This window comes from Spermophilus citellus, assembly GCF_964194105.1.
Source record: "Spermophilus citellus genome assembly, chromosome: 12".
NCBI classification, from domain to species: domain Eukaryota; kingdom Metazoa; phylum Chordata; class Mammalia; order Rodentia; family Sciuridae; genus Spermophilus; species Spermophilus citellus.
Window position 1 is genome coordinate 127,548,404 of NC_138198.1, and position 24,922 is coordinate 127,573,325.

Genomic DNA, 24,922 nt, shown 5'->3' on the forward strand with positions numbered 1-24,922 from the left:
AGCCACTCTAGTAGGTGTGTTATGTATCTCATCATGATTTTAATTTATATTTTCTAGTGCCTGCCGATAATGAGTGTCTTTTCCTGTGTGTGTTTATGTGTGAAATGCTCTGTTGAGAAAACTTTCCCTCATGGTGAGTTAAGGCATCCCTCTAGGCTACACAGGTCACACACAGCCCCTCCTGTATGACAACTTGCCAAGATGGAAACGTCTTCCTGTCCTTTTTTGCATCCCCCAGTCTGTCTTTGCCGGGCCAGCCTTCTCCTTCATGGGTCACGTGGTATGGTCTGTGGACTGGCACTTTGTCCTCCCCATCTGATTCCTGTGGATGTGCTCATGACTTTGCACCTAAGTGAAATTCCCTCACTGAAACTTGTTCACTGGCATTGACTACAGAACACTCCTTTGCAAGCACTATTTTCTTAAAGCAGCCAGAGGTTGGGTTTGCTTCTGTTGCCGTAATATCAGGTTTTTCTCTGCAGGAAACTGACTCTGTGGCTTATCCAACCTACTGATAAAGATGCCTGAGTTGCCAGGTAAAGAGACCCACATCATAATGTTGGGATAACCCTTCAACTGAATAAATACAATTGACAAATAGTAATACATAAAAATATTAAAGGGAGTCAGCTGTTTTGGTAATTGAAGGCAGAATTTTTTTAATTGCCTTCCTGCCACTGGATTTCCTTTGTAAACCAAGAATTACTAAGAAGTTTTGAATTATTTTTATTATCTACCCTTAATCCTTTTACTGTGTGCTTCTGTAGAAAGTGTTGAAGAACATGCAAATATGGTCAGTATAAGATTTTAAACCACAGGACCAAAAATAAACACCACTGAAAACATTCTCGTGAATGAGAGCATCCTGACATCTTTAGTACCTCCAGGGAAGTTTTCATAAATTATGGAACTGGCATTAGATCAAATAATCCCAGTACCCCCCGACATACACACTATATTTTAGAAATATATAGTAGTATGGTAGGGGGCAGGTCTTGTCCTTTGGAAAAAATACATATTGTCATGTTTACATATAGCTTCATGAAAGAGTTTTGCAGGTTTTTTCTTCAATAAAAAGGCAAGGACTTTAGGGTTCTCTGACAATTCAGCTTTGACCATAGTAGCCACTAGAAGGTTCCATGTTGTTCATGGATTCTGTTACTGTGGGCACTGTTCATACTCATACAGTTTGCTTGGCTTAATGTTTGCATTAATGAACAACCCTATGGAATGTTTCTAAATGGTGGAGTGGATCTGAACTTCAATAACCCTATACTGTTATCATTTATACAGGCCTTGAATAAAATTTGCAAATAATTACATAGTCATTAATGTGTTTGTTAGGTAGTGTGAAATAAATGTATTAATTGTGTTTTATTGTAACTAAGTTTTATAAATAGGAAGGTTATGACTAAAACCATATGATATTTGACTGGCTTATTGAAAAAACCATCGTATCATCACCATATGTGTGTTGTTGTTTAAGATTTCTTACTTTCTGTTAAAGTTCATCAGGTGCCTCATTTTCAGGCAAAGACTAAAGAATTATTTATTTGTCAGAGTTCAGGGTATTTAACACTCATTACAGCTACTCTTAACATTCAATTTAAACACACTATTGTAAATTCTATTATAGCAAAGAATTTGTCCTAGGATATTGTACACCAAAAGAATGCAATGTCAGCTATATGTGTTTAAGTTGGGAATGAAAATTTGTTTTACTTTGATTAGGAAAAGCGTATATGTTGTGTGTGCATGTATATGTGCACTTATATATGAAGGCACAGACAAGTATGTAAAATATGCAGAGGTGATCATCTCAGCAAAGTTTTAAAGTAGATGTAACTGGGAACAAGTTATTCATTTTCACTAAAATGCATATTAATAACAGAACCATCCAACTTACGTTGTTTACATAGATTATAAGAATTCAACTTAAATTCCCCTTTCTGGCTTAATTGAGGGCAGAAAAACTGGCAAGTCACTGCCTCATACACACAGGTCCTTCGCCTGCAGACAATGGAAACACTGCCCTGGGAATGTGGCTGAAGTTTCCTGAAAGTGAAACATGAAGCCTGCCAGGCCCATCTGTGCCAGCCTCATGAGACAAAAGCACCCAATTTTATCCTCACTGTCTTTTGTTCTCCACAGTGCTGCTATTCATGTGGCTGCTTCATGAATGCCAGAGTCTGAGGGCATCCACTGATCCTTCCTTTCTCTGCTGCACTGTTCATTCTGTTATAATACTTGTCACCCCTGCACCCTGTTCCTCCTTAAAAATGGAAACTTTAATGTCAACAATCTTGAGTAATTTTATAAGGTTTTGTGCTAAAAGACCAAAGGATTGTATTTGAGATTGCAGATCAAATATGGACTGGGATAGGTTAGATGACTATGCTTTTAAGCAGAAGGAAAAAAATCTAGTTCTTATGCAGGTCCCAGAATCTATAAACTGGTATTTTAACATATTGATGTCAGTTTTCATTATCTTCATCAATGGGTATTTCCTATCTTTTTTTTAATTTAATTGATTTTATGTTTTTAAATACATGACAGCGGAATGCATTACAATTCTTATTACACATATAGAGCACAATTTTTCATATCTTTGTATATAAAGCATGTTCACGCCAATTCATGTCTTTATACCTATACTTTGTTGTGTTTTCTTTTTTGCATTACAATTCTTATTACACGTATATACCGCAATTTTTCAAATCTCTGTTTGTATATAAAGTAGGTTGACACCCAATTCATGTCTTCATACATGTACTTTGGATAATGATGTTCATCACATTCCATCATCCTTGCTAATCCCCTGCCTCCTCCCTTTCCCTCCCACCCCTCTTCCCTATCTAGAGTTCATCTATTCCTCCCATGCTCGCTCTCCCTACCCCACTATGAGTCAGCCTCCTTATATCAGAGAAAATATTCAGCATTTGTTTTTTTGGGATTGGCTGACTTCACTTAGCATTATCTTCTCCAGTGCCATCCATTTACCAGCAAATGCCATGATTTTATTCTCTTTTATTGCTGAGTAAAATTCCATTGTGTATATATGCCACATTTTTTTAATCCATTCATCCACTGAAGGGCACCTAGGTTGCCTCCTCCTGCATGGGAGCAGAGCGCAGTCTGGAGTTCTGCAGAGGTGCTGATAGGTGGTTCTGCTGAGCCGTGAGTGAGCTAGAACTTCGGGCTTTGGGTCCATAGTCCAGAGACTTACCCGAGCCCAGAGGCTCTGATTCCCGCGCAGTGGTCGCAGCACTGGTGATTTCTCAGTATTTCCTATCTTAACGTACAGCATTTGCATTTGGTGAACCAATCAGCTTAAACATGGCCTCTTTTTTCAAATGATCAGAGTAATTTTTATTTGAAATCACACAGGGCCAAGTATGGTGAATACATCCATTTGAACTGTGATGCTACAATCAGCCCACTAATTTCCAGATCTAGATAACATAGGTGCTGTACTATGGAGGGGGAGGTATGCTAAATGTATAGGAGAATCTGTATTTTCATAACCTAATAGGAGTTTTAGAAAGATAATGTGGAACCAAATCAGAAGGTAACGCTTCCTGTAGACTAAGCAGGGAGCAGCCAGGTTGCTGAGCCAATCCCTGCAGGTGTCAGTGTTAATGTAGGATCCTGGGAGGGATCCTGGTGGCACTAACCCTGTGGGTTGGAACCACATGTGAAGAGCCCCAGGGCTTGTGGAAACAAATTGCTCTGGGTCCCTCTGTCCATTTTAGCCAGTGCTACTTCACTTTTAATGTCTTAGATTGGGGAGTTCTAGGGGCAAGTTTTAATAGTTCTGGTACCTAAAAATTAAAGTCCAGTCACAATCCAACAGATAAATTCTACATAATTAAATTGTGACCATTGACATGCAGGTGCTCTTCCTCCCTCTAGCCAGGTCTTGGAACCTGTCATGGGTAAAATCTACAGCATCTTCCTTGACTCAGCCCCTTTGAACGCCAAGAATCTAATAGAACTTTCTTAATTGTTTTCTTCTCATAGAGTTGAATTTAACTCTATGTCAAAGAACCCTTCCCTGCAGTGAGCATTTTTTGTGTAGGTTTGAGCTGAAACATCTTGTCAGGATTTATCATTTGCCTCCCAAATGTCCCCTATCTCTGTTCTTCACATCTTCAGCTGAGTCTGGGTCAAATAACTTGTTATATTCATGGAAGTTTCTCTTGAGATTGAAAAATATTTTGGGGGAAAAAAGAATGATAACTTCTTTACTAATAAAGCCAGATCCCAAATTCAAACTAATTTTGAGTGTATTTCTCTGAATGCTTAGGATCTTGACTCAACATGTAAATAAATTTTAAAAGTTAAACAGTAAAACCAAAAAATTGAATAATAAAAGCATGTTTCAAGGAAGAACTAATCCCAGTGAGTTAGGTTGACTCATTGCAGGGATTGATTGTGTGTCTATACATCCTATTGGGAAAACTGGGTGGGCATGGTTGGTTGTGTTAATTTGATTATTTGCAGAATTATTCAGAAGGAAATAGTATTCTTCTAGCCAGTAGGTATTAACTACTAAACAGAGGCCTAGAGACCAGGAGTTACTCAGAGCATTTAAAAGCTGTGTTTTCTGGTTCAGGGTAGAGCTGAGCACAGAGAGCCAGGGTCCCCGCCTCTGCAGCCTCCACCAAGGCAGTGCAGGCAGCATCCACCGCTGCAGCTTTGGGAGGCAAGTGTCTGTGATGGAGGCTTTCCTGAGGCAGATCCCCCTGCCTTCATTTCCTGTATGCGATTTATCCACTAGACTTTTTGGACTTCCTATTAAGAATTCCAGATATTTTAGTAATACTTCACAGCATAGTTTCTACTAGTAGATACCTTGATATTCAGTAAATTAAGTAAGATAACAACTGTTAGATCATGGGACAATGCAAATGTGCAGGCACAGTAATCAAATGGACATACATAAAAGCTGAGATGTATAGTGTCACTCTCTGTATTTTGCCCTTTGGCAATTCTACTTTGAGTTTCTTGCAGCCAGCAAATGAGGAATTAATTCAGCACTGTCATTCTGATTGTCTTGCCGCTCTAAGAAAAAGCTGAACATTTTTGTTCAGAAAAATACCCGATAGTGTTTAATAATGAATAGGAATGAAGGTAAGCATGTGAATTTCTGTAATTTGGTGAACATCATTTCAAGTTTCACATGCTTTCCTTTTTTTCCTCCTAGTAACGATTGTCTTATCTTTTGATTTGTATAGAATATGGCACGTGTGGTGTTCCTAACTCATGGATCATGTATGTGTGAGGGAGGTGGGCCCAAGAGCAGTGGCGTGCAGGCCCCATGCTGTTTTATCTGCAGTAGGTCAGGGCACTTTGGCAGTCTGTACAGTCACTTCCCTTTGGCCCTCAGCAGCATTCTGGTTTGAATGAGAAATTTCATGGTCTACCTAGAGGGGAGACCTAGTGTCTGTCCTTTTGGCTTATCCTTTTGGCATCTGATGTGGGAGTGCACCTCTTCTTTCTTGCCTTCTGTGACCCCCAGGTTTTGACTTTCTAGTCTTCTCAACTGGCCCTGATGTTGGTAGTCAGTGCACCCAGATCTCTTTTACTCCCAACCTGTTCTCTTCTCTCAGCCTCCTACACACCACCTGGATGACCTCACACCTCAGATATTTTGGACCACTGCCTTTATTCTAGTAATGGCCAAACGTGAAATCTCCAGAGAAGCCCAGCCTATCCACTGGCCCAAACCATGTTGTCCAGAGTAACTGACTGAACACCTCTTCTTGGTTCCCCACAGTAACCTAACCCACAACAAATTTGCTGATGCTCAAGCAAAGCTGCTTTTTATGAGCTGATAGTTGGAGTCCTTGACATTTTGTGCCTTTAGAAATAAATAATCAACCAGATTATTTTTATAAATTTTTGTATTATGCTTAAAATATTTGCTTTGTTTTGAAATTACAAGATATGATAGCCTGCTATTTGCACACACTTATTTGTGAGCAATATTTTTGTTTGTACATAGTCATTATTCCTGAAAACTGAAAAATTAAACTGGATGTGTTTTTTTCTCTTTTGAATATGATATTAAATATATAGGGAGGTAATAGTTGCCCTTTTTATGTTCACTTTTAAGGGATCAGGGCTACCTTTGTGGGCTGTACAAGAATCTTAAGCAGATGAACACAATTTAAGGGTCTCTGAAAATCAGTGTGAGGCTAATTTGTAGAATCACTTTCTCCTTTGACTTACACTTTACTGTCAGTATCTCCTGTACTAGAGTCACTAAATAGGAGTCCACTATGGGTGTAAATTAAACAGTGGATGACTGAGAATAAACACATTAAAATTCTATAGTGGCAAAACCACCAATGGGTATCATGCTGTGGAAACCCCGTAGATACACAGAGTAGCCAGCCACTGGTCAAATTCAGAGCAGATCCAGGAGGATCTTAAGCCCTTCCACTGTCATAGGAGAAAGTATTTAAACACTTGTTTGATTGGTTTTCTCGAAATGAAATTTGAAACAGTGAGCTTGCTGCCCTTAATGACATGCACTCCCCCAAAGCACCTTAGCACACCTCAGAAAGCACTGGCTGAGTCCAACGCTTCCATGGGTCTACTTTATCCTCATGATAGTACCACTTAAGTAGTGGAAAGAGAGGAGGAGCCCAGAGAATGCAGACTGAAGAGATGTCCTGTACAGGGGCTGAAGCCACCAGGGAGAAGCCAAGTGTGGCTCCTGTGTCATGAGTGCCATCAATCTCTTCATTGGACCAAAAGCTTCAGCGAAAGCTTCAGACATTTGCCGTCTCTGCACTGCTTTCTCTTTCTTCCTACCTCCTTCATTCCCCTTCTTCTCCACTGGCCTCAGCCCCGCTTCCCATTGGTTTAATCATGCATTGGAAGCCAACCTTGTCTCAGCCTTGCTGACCTGTTCTCTTCCTCTTTGCGTCTACCTCACAGTCGCCTGCCCTGTGGAGCTCCTCTTTACTCTGCCTAGGGAAATGGCACTCCCATTCCATCATCCACTGCGGTGATCTGGAAAGTGTTAGTTTACCTCACAACTGCTAAGTGCTCAGAGCCTACAGTAGTCAAGGGTCCTTCTCATGTGGAATTTATGTTCTAGGAAGAACACAGAACTAAACTATCAGGGAAAAAACTAGTGAGCAGGTGTGATGTGAACTTGGGGGCACAGCTTGGCCTGGAATACTTAGGCAAGTAACTGAGCTACATCTTCCTCCTCCACATCAGTAGCTTCCCTGGTCCCCTTGATTGCTCCTTTTAAACACCTTTGAGATTCTCCATCTTGTCTTCATCTTTTATTCTCCTTCATCTAGGTTGGTGCAAGAGCATCCAGACTGAGTCCCTATATTTAATCCCGTCACTAGAAGCAAGCCTCCATGTTCCCACCACAGTTTTTTCCTAGTAATACACATTTGATCATGTTATTTCCTTGCCTAAGTTTCTTCAATGGGATTAAATTCTTCAATACCATGGACTACCAAGTCTAAACCCCTGAACGTTGCACAACTTCATAGCTTCTACCTCTTCACACTGTTCCCATCTTGATATCCAATCTGAGCTTGCAGCCATGCCACACTGCCTGCTGGGTTCAGCATCTGCTTAGAACAGGGAGGCTTTCTCCACTATTTCTTCACTTCCCATCAGATTCTTATTCATCTTTCAAGACCCAGGGTTTCTGTGAGCACTTTCATGATCCCTACCCTAGACCAAGGGAGTTTCCTTTCTTTCTATGAAGGCATGACTATTTGAATGTGTGATTCAGTTTATATTTTATTTACTACAGTTACCTGTAATGTTAGCGTCTTCAAATAGATTAAAAACCAGTGCTGTAGTTCACATCTGCCTTGCCGTTGTAGTAGGTTATCAGTATTGTATTTGTTGAATAAATAGTTAAGAAAATAAATGATCTTGTACCTAAGTTCCTGGATGGAGCATCCAAGAAATTTGAATTAGTAATGTAAGTAGAATTAACCCTCAGGATATCTAGAGAGTAGGAGAATAGCCATATTAGATAAATGATAATTTACTAGAAAATTATTTCAACACTGGTTTTGAACTCTACTAAAGAAATCCTTGTTTTGTATACTAGTGTACAGTTTCTATCTTGATAGAGTCCAAATAGTAAATACTCTTCCATCTTTCTTTGATGACTCCATATCTTCCAGTTCCCACATCTGTTGTTTGGAAGGGGAATTCTCACTGTACAGTTCAGTAGTTAATGATAAGGTAGTTGTGCTCAAAGAGCATTCATCCTCTAGCTTTATAATAGAACAATAGAACCTAACTCAGAATGGGCCTCTGTGGACTTGTGGCAAATCTGTCAGAACCCAACCCAGTGGGAGTTCTATGCCACAGCCACTGATATGCCATGACTGAGTGTCTCTCACTGCCAGGAATGTTTTTCAAAGGCATGTGATTTTGCTTTGGGTGGCATGACCTAGCTGCAGAATCCCAAGGGGCTGTCATTGTGGTTTTCTACTGTAGTTTACCAAGGTTCATCCTCTCTCTCCACCACTGAGTCTCCAGGCTCACACCATCTAGCATTCAAACTGTGTGCAGGGATTGATCCGGTGTCTATATGGTTGTATTGGGAAAACTGGGTAAGCCTTCTCCAGAGCTTTGTGTGCTCCAGATCCTACTCAAATCTGATAGCTTCACACATTACCCAGTATGTGGATTGAAACCGCATTCTTAGAGGTAGGCAGTCATACCTGCAGTGCCCAAAGAGGCCTACCAGGCATTCTCTGTGTTTCTTTGTGGGAGAAGATACAAGACAAAACAATTTGGTTTTCACTTTGGAAGAGGTATCTATAGGCCCTGTCCAGAGTACCCTGCACTGAACTGAAGTGACTGTACCTGAATCTTTATAGGCCTGAACTGTGACACCAAACAGCATCCCCCTCCATTGAAGCATTTTCTCAGGCAACAACTAGACTGTTACCTTGTGCCTAGGACCAAATGCCCACCTCCCCCCCCCAGAAGACATGTGGCTCTAGATTGACTCTGCATTGGGTGCCTGGCCATTGGAGTAAGAGGCATTATGGTAGAGAAGGCCCTTGAAGTTTCTCACCCAGGATGGCAACTAAGGACATAGCAGCCTGAGGAAAAGCAGAGATCAGTGCATCATTGAAGGCTGAGAGGAGCAGGAGGTGGCCCCTCACACGTTTCCTTAATTCATCAGACTGGCCCTGAAGAACCCAGATTGATGCTAGAAAATGACTTGTCCTAAGTTGGTGCCCTGATTACAGCTACTCTGGTGGCCCATCTAGAATAGATTAAATGACCCCAGCAACCTGGTATGTGGCCATGGATTTGATGAATGTTTCTTTTCCATTCTGATTAGAAAAGAAAATCAAATAGTCTACTATTGTATGAGATAGACAACAGGATTCATTTACAGCTTTCCTCTAAGCGGTGGGTCTCCCACCTTCTGTCCCTAAAGTACTGGACCAAGCATACACGTGCAGAACATCACCCAAGTCCATGACAGTGATGGTACTGTTCTGAGCCACTGGACAAGCCAAGGAGTGACTGGCACTCTGGAGGCTTGGGTATGGCAGCTGTGGAAGATAAGCCCCACAAAGACTCAGGGACCTACCACTTCCATCAAGAGTGTAGGGTCCAGTGGTCAGCGAGTGTGCTTGGAAGACACACCATTCTTTATCCGTTTTCTAGTCCCAAATTAGTTTTGCTTCTCATTTATACATCTGTGTCTCTTTGTCAGTATTTCTCTGGGAGTGTGAAACTTGAACCTGAGCTGGGCATCCTGAGTACACCCTGCACGCAGTTGGGTCATTACTTCCCTGTTGGGCTCCGTGCTTGTGCGAATGCAGGCACATCACAGTGTTGGCCCTCCAGCCGCTGGATGCTGGAGTCTCCTGCTTTCCTCCTTGAGCTGTTTGTTGTTATTGTTGTTGTTGGGTTGTTTTACTCCTGGCTACAGGACTTTACATTTCTTCACATTAAATTTAAATTTAGTTTTGTGGCATATGTATTATGCTTCAATATTTCAGTCATACAAGATTGTTCTATATTCACAAATATTAGTAGTTCTGTTTATTGGTTTCAGGTGATATAGACTGAAATATAATCACTATTTTTACAATATAGCATTGTAAATGTACTGAGCCCTGGCTCTATATGTCAGGCACAGTGCTATGTGTTTTACATTGACTATCTCGTTTCCTCTTCAGGCCACTAACTATCATTATGCCCATTTTACAGATCAAGACATAAGGTTTAAGGAATTCAGGTAACTGTCTAGAACTACCAAAGGTCTGAGATTTTGCCATCTTGGACACTAGTGAGTTGTCTCATAGTAGTCTATGGATGCCAGCAGGGAGAAACGGCATTTACTCTGACATGGTGACAGCCAGAGGATTGGCGTCTGTGCCTGTCCCCTGACCCTGGCCCCACAGGCTGACAAGAAGAGGCAGTGGGGTGCTGAAAGGAGAAGCTGTGAGCTTGGTAGCCCAGCACTAGACCCTGCGCAGTAAGCTGGCCTTTCTTTACCTAAGTGGAGTATTTTTACTTTAATGGGCAATGTACAAATTTGCCTTGGCTCTGGCTCTGGAAGAAGAGAGACACTGTGTCTTCTGAGGCTGTTCACTTTAGAAACTTTGATGAAAGCCTGCTCTAGAACTTGGCCACGCCTAGGCTTGCACAGTATACAGAAACACGAGGGTCCAGGGAGATCAGCTTCAACAAGTGTAGGGAGGAAGTGCTCCCGGCATGCTGACCCCAGACTGCAGTGCTTTCTCTTTGCTGTGAGATGGTCTTCAGCTTCTCATCTCCTTTTAAGGCCACTGATGTGCCAGGTGTTGGAGCTGCTGTAGCAGGTACTAGGGTCCTGTACCTAAGGAGCTCAGTGCTTAGGTGAGCACATTTATGGATAGTTTCTTGTAATCCATTAGAGGAGCATACAGCAGGCTGAATATGTACATAAGATCTCTAAAACCTAACGTGACTTTCATGTTAAAACAGTGTACAGTTGAGAAATACGTAAGTATTTTCTTATGGACGTGTCTTGGTCCCATGGCCTTAGAACACAGACATGCCCATCATGAGGATAACGTGCCAGAGTGCAGAGGTACCAGGTGCTTTCTTCCATGCTCATGGAGGCCTGAGTGACCCAGCAGCAGTCATGCCACTTGTTTTCTCAGTGGGCATTTTTCCTTGCAGGCAGTGCAGTGCTCCTGTTTTTCATCTCAGAGACTTGGTGAGGTATAGTGCCAGCGTCAGAGCCACCTGAGTGGAGGAGACAGTATTTGGGGCTGGAACAGGGGGCTGCATGGCTGAAATGGAGTGAAAATGCTGAACTGTGGCGTTCCACAGCTGCTACAGTTCCTTAAGTGCCCTGCCTTTTAAGAGCTTGCTCAGCTCTTGAAAATCAGCAGGCATTGCTCTAGCACTGAGCGTCAGCACTTCCCCCCAGCCGCTACCAAAGCCAGGGTCACTGGGAGGTATGTGGTACAAGTTCCTCTCTAGGATCTGAGTTCTGGGACCCAAGGGAACAGAGGCCCTGCTTTCCTACCAGACCCCCACACTCAGCCCAGCCTGTCTCAGCCTCACACCTGCAGTTGGCATGCTGGAGACCTGAGGCAGGAAGCGGGTTGAAGAGGGAAGGGATGTGAGGCCACTTGCAGCTCACGTGTAGTGCAGTGTGTTCGTGAAAGTCTCAAGAAATGTGGAAACTTGACATTTTATTAAGCATATAAAATGTTTAAGTTTTAGAAAGTAGTAATTGTCTAGTTCTGTAACTCTAGTGAAAGTATGGGGTGCAGGCACGTGCTCAGGAGCCGTGCACTTACCCTGGAGCTCGAAGAAAGGCCTGGAAGCCCCTTCCTTCATGAAGGATCAGGCCTGCCTTCCAGTTTCCTGTGTCCCACAAAGTCCTCACTTCATCACGCCTACACCTTTATTCTCTTTGGCTGGGAGTTTCAGTGCACAACCAGCTGCCAACCCTTAAGAATCCTAGACACACTTGCTCACTGTAACTCAGCTTCTATGAGAGTTCCTGAGTTCTGATTGCATGCAGGGTTTAAATTTCAACATGTCCCAGCCACCGTTCCCATCACTTGACACCCTGGGCACAGCTTTGCTCTCATTTTCCTGCATGGCATCATGGTAGGATGAAATGCATATATGGGTATTCCTGATGGATGTCCACACCTGCCATCATGTATAGTGGTCACATATGCTTGCCAGTCTGAGAGCATCCAACTACTTGTAAAGAGTTTTTTAGTGAAAAGGCAAGCTATTGTTGCCTGTTTGGTGAAGCCTTCAAACTCCTTAAAGTATTAATTTTATGGAGGTATTTTTCATGGTCACACAAGAGCAGGCTATGGCTCTGTGTGTTCCTGGCCCCATGATTCATGACTACACGATACCTCATTTGACTTCTATTTTAAATATACCCATACTAGAAACTTCTGAAGACTTTAGGTATGTTTTTTGCATAAACCCTGTAACAGAGTGGCACAGAACTATACCTCCTAACACCTCAGATGTCCCTGAGGTCAGCCACATCCCTGCATGCAGGCATACAATCCATGTCCCATATGGTTTCAGACACTCACCAGGTCAGGCCTGGAGCCAGCCTTTGCTCGGGTTTTCCACACTGCTTCTCAAGGATTCCCTACTGCACTCTCCTCACTCCTCAAAATCAGGCGAGGTATGTAGAGGGAGAACTGCTGATTTACTCACTGTGTTGCACAAACCTCAGGCTCCAAAAGCTGGCAGTTCATATTTGAATTTGAAAGTCAGTTTTTATTCTTTCCAGTCTTTTCAAAATAAGTCTTATCATTTGTCTATTGTTTGTCTTTCTAAAATCAGTTATAAACTGTATTGCCCCAATAAAATATTATTCTCTAGTACTCAAGCAAGCCACAGATGTTCTGTGATTTTAAATAGGAGATTCCTGTAGATATTTAGGAAAATGTTCTTATGAAATGTTCTAAGTAAACACTGCAGTATCCACTGGTTAAAAAGAAAGTGTTATGTTTTCCACCTGGACCCTGGCAGCATCCATGGATTCCACCTAAGACTAGGTACAGCACCAAGCTGCTCTCCACCAGACACCTGCTGCCACTCATTCTCATCGACCCTGTTTTGTCTCCTTGAAACTTCTGTGTTAGTCATCTTTGTGTCACTGTAACTGAAATACCTGACAAGAACAAGTTAGAGGAGGAAAGATTTATTTTGGCTCAAGATTCCAGAGTTTCAGTCCATGGTGGGCCAGTTCCATTTCTCTGGGCCCAAGGAGAGTTAGAACATCATGGCAGCAGGGTGTTGTGGGGGGAAGCTGCTCAGGATATGGTGGCCAGGAAACACTGGGAGAGAAGGGGAAGGCACCACAAGGAAGAAGATCCATTCCAAGGGCACATCCCAGTGACCCACCTCCTTCAGCCACACCCACCTGCCCACAGTTACCAGTCAGTCCATTCAAATTAGGATGGGCTCATTAGGTTACAGCCCTCACATTTCACCTTTGAATATTCCTGCATTAACACAGGAGGCTTTAGGGGACACCTCATTTCCAACCATAACAGCTTCATTCTGTGGGGCCCCATCCTACACATGGTTATAAAGTGCCATAACCAGCTCCTCATGCCAACAAAGAGTGGCATTAAAGGGCACACCCTGGCCTCTGGTTCCACTTCTGATGTATTCACTTCATACTCAGGGAGTTTTGATGGCTTTGGGTCTCTTTCCTGCGAAGAGGTCAGGCCTGCTGGGTTGTCACCCACAAGATACTCTGATCCCCTTTCACAGCAGCTCAGGAGGAAATGGCAGACATTTGCCCAAAACATATGATTCATTTTAAGATGTGGAGGAGAAATCCGCATTGCTCTGAGTGAACACAAGCAGCTGCTGTCATTTGGCTACGAGCAGATGTTAGACCTCTGAAAGCCTTGCAGATAATTAAAATACTAACAGTTAGTGTTTTACCCCAGCTGTAGGTTCTGTTTACTGTAAATTTGATTTTAATGGTGCCTCTGTGCTGTTACTAAGAAGCAGTTTTCTTTTTACCTACATACAAAAGTGTCTGCAATGAAGACAAATATCTGTTTGCCCTCATTTCCTCAGGAAAGACGTGAAGATACTAGAATAGAAAGGAAACGTGAACATGACTACAAAAGTGAATGTGGTCTTTTCCTAGGGTTTGCCAGAAAAGCAAAAGAGACCCGCCAAGTCTGCCTCATTAGCCCCTGGAGTCAGCCAGCGGCAGGGCTTCTTATTTGCATAATTTCAAGGTGTGTACAATGTGTGTACACCTGAAAAATAGGCCTTGTCTCCCAACATTGTGTCATCTGTATTAGGTGTGTACAGACTGTCAGAGGACGTTTAGGGAGGTCATTGGGCTTCTTAATTTCGTAACTCCCTAATGCAGAAGAGAGTGTCCCTGTGTTGGTTAAGTCTTGAAGTCAGGAAGCCTTACCGGGAGCAGCAGGGTGTCGTCTCTCTGGTAGAATGTCAAGGTCTTCAGGAGACCTGACGTTCCCCAGCTGTTTTCTAAGCCTCCAGGTTCCCTGTGCAGAAGTGGGAAGGGCACTCCTGCTGTCACTGTTGTCAGGCTGTTTCACTGATGCTGATACAGGTGACGATGCACTGGAGAGGGGAAGCGTGGTCCCTGAGACTGCATGCTCCCAGGGAGGCTGCAGGGAAGAGAAAGAACATCCACAGCATACCTCCCCCGCCCCCAAGCCAAGGTGGATCCCGGCACCCAAAAACGTGTGCCACGTGGGAGATTGGCCTGTGCTGGCACTTGTGGGCCCCTCCCCTCCAGTCCCCTCCCCTCCCCTCCCCTCCCCTCCGCTCCCCTCCTGGGTTTGTTCCAATGGGACTTGGAGACACTTGAGCGCTTAAGATGTCCTCTTTGTAGGGAAATGACAAGATCAGAGCACTTTACAATCTGACTTTAAAGTGCTGCTTACTCACCCTCTGTGAAACTCAATGATGCCATTTCTGTCGTATGAGTCCAGTTTCCAGAGTCAGGTTGATGTGTTCTGACATATCACAGTTAGCTCATTGGCTCCTGCACAGTACAGAAACAGTTAACTCTGCCCTGCCCTCACCCCGAAAGCCTGTGGAGATAACCTTAACAGACACAGCCCTGCCTTGCTGAGTGAGATTTGTGTGCATAGCTCCCATTACTGCTAGATCTTCATGCATGAAAATGATAATATATACCTAAGGGTCTGATATAATACAAAATTTCTTAGGGTTTGTGACTTTAAAGGTAAAATATTGTCTTTTATTCTTTGTCACTCTTCAGTACCCATGGAAATACCTAGGTCCAAGGAGACTATTCTTGGTAAAGTTGGAAACCTGAGCGATTATATATTTCCAACTTGAGATAAAATTTATTCTTCATTTTTTCTGGGTATCTTAGAGTTCTTTTCTGGGATTATATTTTGATTATCTTCATTTGCTACTACTGTTAAGAGTAGCGTTGATGTTAATTAAGAAAGCAGGACTGAAATTTGTGGTACTAAATTTGTGACCTGGGTTTGTTGTAAATATTCCTTCACTAAAAATTGCATGCCATGCATTAAGAGCTTCTCAGAAACGGTGTGGATTTCAGTTAATTTTTCACAGAAAAGTAATTTCACCATCTCCTTTTGCAAAACTTAGGCCTTCATGAAATTGAGGGCATAACAATGACTTTTTCTATAACCCTTCAACATAGCCTTTGTATGGGCATTTGTGGTTTAGGACTGGTTTTTACCAAAACACCCTTTTAATTACTGTTGTGATCTTTCTGACATATGCTTAGACCAGTGAAGGTCAGCTTAGGTTTACCTTGGGTTTAGGATGACCAGAACAAGCCTGCACTCTGAGACGAGGCTCCCCTCTGCTGTAGCTATCCTGTTTAACAAGCATGTCAAGGGCTAAAAGTTAATTCTTAATTTTGTATCTCAAGTAACCCATTTATTTCTGTTTTCTGTATGAATTTAGCAACACTGGCCAGAATGTGTTTCCAACCCTGGAAGTAATGGAGAGATATGAGGCCTTGACCAACCTGTGTTCTCAAAGGAGGAGTTGCCAGTTAGTCGGTGGGATATGAGGCCAAGAGGTTTCCTGACCCCTGTCAGGATTATTTGCCAGATTGATGATCCCAGACAAGTCTCTGGACCCCATGACAAGGGTTTCCCTCCAGGAGTCTGAGGACCTGGGCAGTGGCAAGGAAAGCTGCCAGAGGTGGGAGGGCCCTGTGGTGACGGCTCTGCCTGGAGATCACCCCATCTTCTGAGCTGGGGTGGAGTGGTGTCCTGCAGATACCAGAGATTATCACGTCTGTAGAACGAGTAAGTCACAGGACAGTTATCGACGTTGGTTTGACTGGCTAAACTATTGGTGACTGCTATTGTAAGAATAATGTATTCCCTGCTTTGAAATTTCTAAAAGGTTATATTTCATTGAATTTTAATTTGTCATTTTTCCTGCTTTCACTTGAGAAACTTATAAGCTTTTGTGACATTAAAATATGGCTCAAATTTATTAGCATAATCTGTTAATATTGTTTCATTTTAATAGACATTAAGTATAATTTCCTAACATTCCTGTTAAAATTACAATTTAAGATTGAAGTTGAGAAAAATTACATGTGGCTTAAGAATCACAGTGTCATGTGTGCCCCAAATTTTTATATGAAAAGTATTATTTTTTGGATTGCTTCATATTCAGGGTGCTTTAATTATTACAGTGAACCAACCCAGAATTTTCAATGTTAGTGACCCTACCAAAATATAAAGTCTAAACTCTGCAGTGTCTGAGATGTAACCAGCAGTGGGTAAACATTTAGTTCAGGAGAGGCTTGGAGATGGAAAATAAGTGCTGGCTCATGGCAACGGAGCGGTTTGCAGAGGATATTAGCACAGGCATTCGTGGGCGTGAGGCGTGTCACCCCACGCCGTGTCTTTTTAATGCCATCTTTATCTGCTACGCGATGCATGAAATCTACTTTCAGTTTTAGAACTGCCAGCAACCTTTGACCCCTTTAGTGCAGACACAATGTGACCTTTCTATTGTCATCAGCTTTCATTCTCCTGAAAATTCTATGAATTTTTATTACAAGTTTTTTTTTAAACCAAGCTGAGGCTTCCACAAATTACTTGCCACAGATGAGATGAAGTTGTTGAAGTGGGTTAGATAAGTTTTACAGCCAGTATGTGTGCTGCCGAGGAGCCCAAGCCTGTGTCCTACAGTGTCATACACCAGTAACTGCTGAGCCTGCTATTGGATAAATACATCATTTTATGGAACATTGATTGTTCTATAAACCCAATGGAGTATTATGCTCTATGATCAAACCATTTAGATTGTGTGTAGAGCACAGAAAATGCCATATTCAGGATGGTACTAAAAGTGCCATTTGTGTATTTTATGGATGTCATTACAGGGGAAACTTCTCTCTGTAGGCCCTGTTTACTGCAAAATTTTTTAGTCTGTAATGACATTTTTCATTCACAACGTATGCCTTCAAGAGAGGGGGCCCTTGTTTTATTTGTTTCATTCGGGTTTACTGCACAAATTCTGTACATTTTAATTAAATGTAAGCTTAACAAAAGCATAAGGTATTTATTCTGTGAGAAGAAGAGATGGCAGTAAAGAAAGGGGAGCTCACCCCAGGAGGAGGGGTCAGGTGCTCACAGCTCATCCCAGAAGCACCATACAGCGGAGCGGTCGGAGCCTGTGGGGAGAGCCCCGTCCCCACACCTCACCCACCCTTCTGGCAGGGAGAAGCTGTGCTTTCCACATCTGGGGCTGTTCTACTTCCAGAGAGGGCTGCAGCTTCATTGTGGAATTCTGGAAAAGGGAGCCTAACTTGAAGTCACTTCCCCCAAAACAAGCCCTCAAATACCCAAAAAAACCTTTGTATTTCAACCACATTGTGAACTTTCAATGCATTTAGCTATGAGAAGGCGGGATGGTATCTTTGTACTTGAGGAAGCAAACGAGCACTCAGCTGGAGTTTTCAGGAACAGTCCTGAAGCTGTGTTTTAGCTCCTCTTGCACCGTCTGCCCTACTGGAAACAGATCCAGAACAGGCCTGTTTGGTTAGCTACTGTTAGACTGAAATCTGACATCTTTAAAAAATGTAAAGTGCAGCACAAATACTGCGCTGGGCTGCTGGAGTCTACTAAAGATCTGTGCTCATGTGGAGTCACACCAGGGATTAAGCTGTCCGCGATAAAATTTGTACTGTGGTCCTGTTTTCCAAATGCCATCTCCATTTGGCCATTTGCATTGGTGAGGTTTACAGTTCATATTTACTAGAAAGAGCTCAGAAACTCAAGTTGACGTGCCCAGTAAATTCTTGGTCATAGCCCAGTTGGAATTTAAAGTTGCAGTAGAGATTCACATTCGTTTAAATGACACTTGAACTTCTACATAGCTCCACATTAATTCATTATGGTTGAAATGGAAGAATCTTCAGTGGGTGAATCTTTTTCAATCTGATTGAGGCTGTTACATTTTATAGGTGCTATTTTTCAAAGCGGTACTGACAGCACTCGAAGTTATTAAATTGCTGAATCAAAAGATGGACCTGCACGCACATTTATGAACTGTGATGGACTAGCGGGCCTGTGCTGCCGGAGGTGAAAGCGCTGGTGCCGTTAAGCGTCTTCACGGCCCGGCTGACAGCAGTATTTACCCACGTAGTTTACTTTAATGGTCTGGAGGTGGCCTAACCCACCTCTGGATTCAAATAAATTCAGTAAGTAGTTCAGAGGAGCATAATTATCAGTGCCGCAAGGGATTCAAAGGGGATTGTTCTGGACCCAAGAGATCTTCCTTCCAGTTGCTGGGGGCAGGGGCTGCCTGGACTCAGCGTGTGGCATTTCTCTGGGAGCCCACCTGAGGAGGGGAGCTGGTGCTTTCTTTCCCCTCTGCCCTGGCTTCTCCTGCTGTTTAATCTGATGGTAATGTCCTTTTCTTATGATTAGTTGGGGAGAGGAATGATTTGAAGGCTACCTTCTTTGATTTTGTGTCATTATTTCCTTTATTTTCTACAAATTCTGAATAGACTAAACATGACCTTGAAATTAAAGAATGGGCAGAAACAAATCAAGTTAAGACTATAAAGAAGGCAAGCAGAATATTGCATCCTAGGGAGAGAAGTAGGGACTAGGGGAGAAATTGCAGCAGACTCCAGGGAGAATGTTTAAAGCACATTCGACTAAGAGTAGAGGTCCTGATGGGTGGCACATTGGCCAGGGATGGACCACACCAGGCCCAGCCCAAACTGAAGCATAAATGGAGAAGAATGTGGCATCTCTGTGGAACTCCAATCATGCCAAGCCTTCTCCTTGTAGGCCTTCTAACCTCTTAGAGGAGAGAGAATTGAGGGAGGATTAAAGTTCAGAAGATGATTTGAGACCAGGTTGAAATGTATCGACAGTGGTTCAGACTTCACTTTCTAGGATCCTTGTGCTTTAACCACTCTCATCCTTATCTTCTACACTCTAGTCTTCACCAGGCAATTGGCTGCTCTTCTTTCGTCAACTAGAGCGCGGGGAAGGAGAGGCAGGAAGTTGCTCTGAGCTCAGAGGGTCACTGCCCGTGTGAGACGCAGAGGCTTGCACACCACAGCATGCAGACCTGTGGCTGCTACACCACGGATCTGCATTGTGCTCCATCAGCGCTTGCCTGGGAGCTGGAGTTAGTAGCACCCAGCTGTTCTCTGTGCCTTCGAGGGGAGTCAGTGAGAGGAAGCAAGGATGCACTCTAAGTATGGAGTCCTAACTAGACTTAGGGACCTGTGGGTCCCTCCTCTGGAAAGGGTTACTTTACCTTGAGATGTGATGATCTCTGCCTGGCTTGCCTACTGAGCTCCAGGGGATGCTGCGGTTGCTGCACACACACATGGGAGGAGCTCCTGGGAATGGAGCTAACCTAGCGACCCCTTGGTCTTTTCTTAACCTAAGATTCCATGATTCCATAACCTTTCTAAGATTCATGCTATGTTCACACTTTTCAAGAAAGAATAAATGATAATACTTGACATTTAATTCTTGCAAATCCAGGACCACTGTCCTGAAGTTTGGGTATGATCCTGGACAGGTCCTCTTGGTGGATACCATTGACAGCTTCTGCAGTCCCTCTTGCAGTGCTGACCCTGCTGGAAGACAGGCCTCTGCCTGAGGTCTGTGCTCAGAATTAACACAGTGTTGAAAGAAATGGTTTCTTGCAGTACACTGCCAATGTGGTAAGCAAAATTGTTGTCTCTCAGGGATGCCAGTAATAAATAACCAATAGAATTCTTAATCCTGTTTCCCTTTGGTAAGGATAAGGTATACTGTTAAGCAACTGACCCGTATTAAAGAGAGTAAAGTGGAATATCTCAAATGGAATATCTCTATTGGTACGTGGAATGCTGAACCTAGACCATTTCTTTAGGCCATCTCTCATTTGTCAGGAAAGAAGACAATGATAACAAAACAGAAAAATTGAGATTTAAAAAAGAAAACAGAAGCTCTGTTTAAAGAGTCAGTTTCTTTTCCCATGAAAATAAAGCTTACAATTTCCAGTGTCCCTTGCCCTATTGAATTAGGGACTGGTTCAGTTGACCTGGTGGAGGCTGGAGTGTTACTCTGCACCCTTCCTGCAGCACCCCCATCCCTGCAGTCCCTTTCTGGCCTCCTCCCCTGACCCCAGTGCTACTGCCCATTTTCTTCCTACGGTACAGATGGCAGTTCAGTCCCCACCCAGGTCTGCAAGATGGGTGTTAAGCTCCTGCTCCCATCGCCACTCCAGCCTGTCAGGACCGCTGTCTTCCCAGGTGGACAGCTCACCTGCTTACCTGTGGTATCCAGTTAGGAACCATAGATTGGGAGGACTGGGACACACCTGCCCTTCCTGGCCCATCACTGCCCAGGCCAGGGGTCTCTGGCTCCACTTCTCATCCTTATCCCTGGGCTTCCTTCCTTTCCCAGAGTGCAGCTAAGCCACCTCCCCTGTTGCCCCTACCTACAGCCCAAGAGGCCTATTGTGGCATATCCTAAAGAGGCACAGTGTTTTCACGAAAAGAAATTCAGAGATGACCTGGAAAATCATACATCTTGCCTCCTCTGTAAAAATTCTATACTTTTTCTGCTTAAAAATCACTCAGTAGGTTTCTTCTCTCTACAGCCTGTACCCACAGTGTCTTAGCACAGGGTGTGAGGCCTGGTGCAGCCTGACTGCCCATGCGCTGTCTAATCTGGAAGCCTGAGCTGCTGACCACAGCAGAGAAGCCTCCCAGGTTGGCTTCTTTCTGGGATGCCCCCTCATCTCTAACCTCTGCAGCTCAGTGAGACCCCATCTCAAAATGATTTTTAAAAGGCAGAGTGTTAAGGAGTGGCTCAGTGGTAGAGCACCTCTCAATTCAATGCCTAGTACCACAAAAAAATAAAAGACTGATGTTTTCTTTGATAGATCTTTCCCAAATATTCTATGTTATGGCCTGAGCCTGTAGCCTCTTTGTCTCTGTGCTTATGCTTGTCACCTTCCGTAGTGTCAAGTCACTCAGCAGGAACATCCTGCCCCACACCAAGAATGTGCTCCCCCAACACCAAGTGCCAGGCTGGACTGGAGTGGGTGGGGAAGTGGGGGTTGCTTTCCAGACCTCCCACTCAGGCTTACACTGGCAGGCTGCACATCCACCTTTGTGTGCCCGAGACCCGGCAGAGTGCCAGGCACAGCGCCCAGGCCACAGGGACTCGCCGCAGCCTCCCTGGGCTCTCTTTTCACCAGGCTCACTACCTGAGGTGTAGGAGACACTCAGTGTGTGCTGAATTTCACTTAACAGCTGCGTTTACTGATGCCACATTTGAAAATTTAATCTGGAAGGCTTTCGTTCTTTTTGTTGACTAAACAAATATACTGTACGTAATATTTGGACATTGAAGAAGGATTTTCCTTTGGGTTAGAGGACCCTGCTCTGACTGTTTGCTGAGCTTTACTTAACACCAGTCACTGCATGTGCTATGAGAAACGGGGTGACAGGGAACAACTGTGCTCCTCCCCAGGAGCTGGAAAGCAAGCACTCCCCTGAGAACTGTGTTCAGACAGTTAATGCAGAAGTGTGGAAAATGCATACAGAACATACAGCTGTTTGTACTCTCAAACCTGTAACATACCTGTAAGTGTCTTTACACATGTGGGCACACAGCCTCAGGGCGCTGTTGGTGGGTGCAGCCGTGGGTGCTCCTGCAGAGCGGCCGCTGTGTTTGATTGAGGCTGCAGAGCTCCTGAGGAGCAGCCATCTTGCTTTAAGTCTGAAAGTCCTGATTCTGAGGCTCTAACTGGTCCTGTCTCCCACAGGCATCGTGTCCAAGTCCTACGAGTGCCGTCTGAAGGGACAGGGAGCCACCTTTGTGGAGACAGACAGCCCTTTCACTGCAGCCGCGCTGGCAGAGGAGTCTCCTGTCAGAGAGAAGGCCCTCAGGAGCAGCAAGAGGCCTGCCCAGGCCTCCGAGCAGGTCCAGCAAGTCATCATCATCCAGGGCTACGATGGGGAGTTTGCCCTGGATGCCTCTGTGGAAGAGACCGCTGCAGCCACACTGCAGACGCTGGCAATGGCTGGCCAAGTGGCCAGGGTGGTGCACATCACAGAAGACGGGCAGGTCATTGCCACGAGTCAGAACGGAGCCCACGTGGGCAGCGTGGTGCCAGGGCCCATCATCCCTGAGCAGCTGGCAGACGGAGCCACCCAGGTGGTCGTTGTGGGGAGCTCAGTGGAAGGTCATGGCGTGGATGAGTCCCTCAGTGCAGGGGGCACTGTTATACAGCAGGTGACCAAGCAGGAGATTCTGAGTCTCTGCGAGGCTGGGGCCCCCCCTGCCGATGCCTCCTCAGCCTTAGACGCCTTGCTGTGTGCTGTCACTGAGTTAGGGGAGGTGGAAGGCAGGCCTGGGCACGAGGAGAAGGCCAGACCAGGCCATAAAGACGTGCTGATCCGGCTGCCCAGTCAGGAGGCCTCCCATACCACTGCCGACCCAGAGGCCCCAGAGATCCAGATGTTCCAGGATGCTCAGGAGAGCACAGCAGCCATGGAGGTGCTGACCCAGGTTGTCCGGCCCTCGACCATTGTTGCGTCTCAGGAGCGAGCCCAGGTGGCCTTGAAGAAGATGGTCCGAGGAGTCCTGCAGTTTGCTGTGTGTGACACGGCTGCGGCCGGCCAGCTGGTCAAGGATGGTGTCACTCAGGTCATCCTGAACGAGGAGGGCGCTGTCCACATGGTGGCTGGGGAGGGCTCCCAGTTCATCATGCAAGAGGCGGATGCCCATGGCCTGCGGGTGCCAGCTGAGCACGTGGACTTGGTGGAGTCTGATGGGGAAATCTCACAGATCATTGTGACAGAGGAGCTGGTCCAGGCCATGGTCCGGGAGTCCGGCAGCAGCTTCCCCGAGGGTGCTACTCACTACATTGTGACGGAGCTGCCCCCCGGGGAGCAGGAGGATGGTGGCGTGTACTCCCACACTGTGATAGAGACAGCTGGCTCTCAGGAGATCCTGCAGGCTGGGGCTGCGCTTCGAGCTGAGGCTGTGGCCCCAAATGGCACGGAGCAGCTGACAAGCATGGTCATTTACACCCAGGAGGGCACCCCGACAGCCACGGTGATCCAGAGCCAAAGAGAAAGTAGTGAGCTCCAGGAAGCCTGAGGTGGGGCCTTGACGCTGGGCACAGGGCCAGTGTGGAAAGACCCGTGCTGAGGTTGGTGTGCCCCTGAGCTCCCTCTAACCTTCCGAACACTGGCCACATGGCCCCAGTAAGTGCCACACCTGCTCTCTGCAGGGGTGGTGACAGAGGCCACTAGAAAAGCACTCACGGGCACCAAGCTGGTGCCCTGGAGTAGCTGTAGATCACAGTAGAAGGGCAGGGGCGTGCTGTAGGGACAGGGCCTGTGCCTTCCAGCCCTTTGCTCCTGGGCCTCCCCCGCCCCATCCTGCACCAAGGGAAGCAGTTCCTGGTTTCCCCTTCCCGCGTGGGAGGTTGGAAACACCCCTGTCACTGGCTGCCTGGCCTGCAGCTCTGTCCTCACTTCCTTCCTTATGTGTCTGGTTGAAAGTCGCAGCTACAGTGATTACATCCTGCAGCAGCCGCTCCCCCCCACCACAACCTTGGTTGGTTTTTTTGTTTTGTTTTCTCCAGTTTTAGGATAATGTATCCCCAGACCAAAGGAAGCCTGTTAGTAGATTTCGTGTATAAATTCCCTCTTCGAGCATTTTAGGTGTATCTGTTGCTCTGGTTGCATTCTGCATAACAGAAATCTGATGACTCTGGTTAAGCAAAGCCTTGCTGTTCACGATCAGTTAAAATAGACCTTGGTTAAGAAAGCTGATACTTCTGATTTTGACTTCGTTCCATATCATAAAGTCCATACATGAAATGTATACTTCTGGAAAATATTGTTCATATCAATATTTTGCTTTTTATAACAAATGTTTGTATTAATATCATTTTGCAGGATCTGTTTGTGTCAGTATGGAAAAGCTGACATTAAACATTAACAAATAGAAACCATGCCCCATACCCCTTGCCTGACCAGCACTGTCTGTTTAGTTGTGGATTCACTACAACTACTGGGTGCAAGTTCATGTTCCAGTCATTTGTTTCTTGATACTATTGGTCTTATTTTTTTTTCCAAAATTGTTGTTTTTGTTCTGTTTTCTTTTAAATAAAATGACAGCATTAAAGATAACGATGATGTCTTGCTCTGAGTGACCAGCTGTGGGGCCGCTGTGACAGCTCAGGAGAGTGGCTTGCGGGTGGTTGCTCCTCTCCCCGGCCAGTATACTCCCAGCCAGCACCTTCTGCAGGTCGAGCCCACTCTGAACGTGCGGCAGATGGCCCAGGCACTTTCTGCGACAAGATCGTGTTCTCTCATGGTTTGTATCTAGAAATCCTGGAGAGTTAACAGGAA

At 44.8% G+C, this 24,922-nt stretch overlaps 1 protein-coding gene across 2 annotated transcripts in view; it reads left to right on the top strand.

Annotated features, from left to right (window-relative positions):
• The window catches only part of ZNF407 (zinc finger protein 407), a 434,011-nt gene extending 409,317 nt beyond the window's left edge, over positions 1-24,694 (top strand). For both annotated transcript variants that reach the window (XM_081262959.1, XM_081262960.1), the window contains one exon: positions 22,321-24,694. In XM_081262959.1, the coding sequence (XP_081119085.1) occupies positions 22,321-23,660 (1,340 nt within the window). In that variant the 3' untranslated portion in view covers positions 23,661-24,694. The remainder of the gene's footprint in view (positions 1-22,320) is intronic.
• Positions 24,695-24,922: the final 228 nt, after the last annotated feature.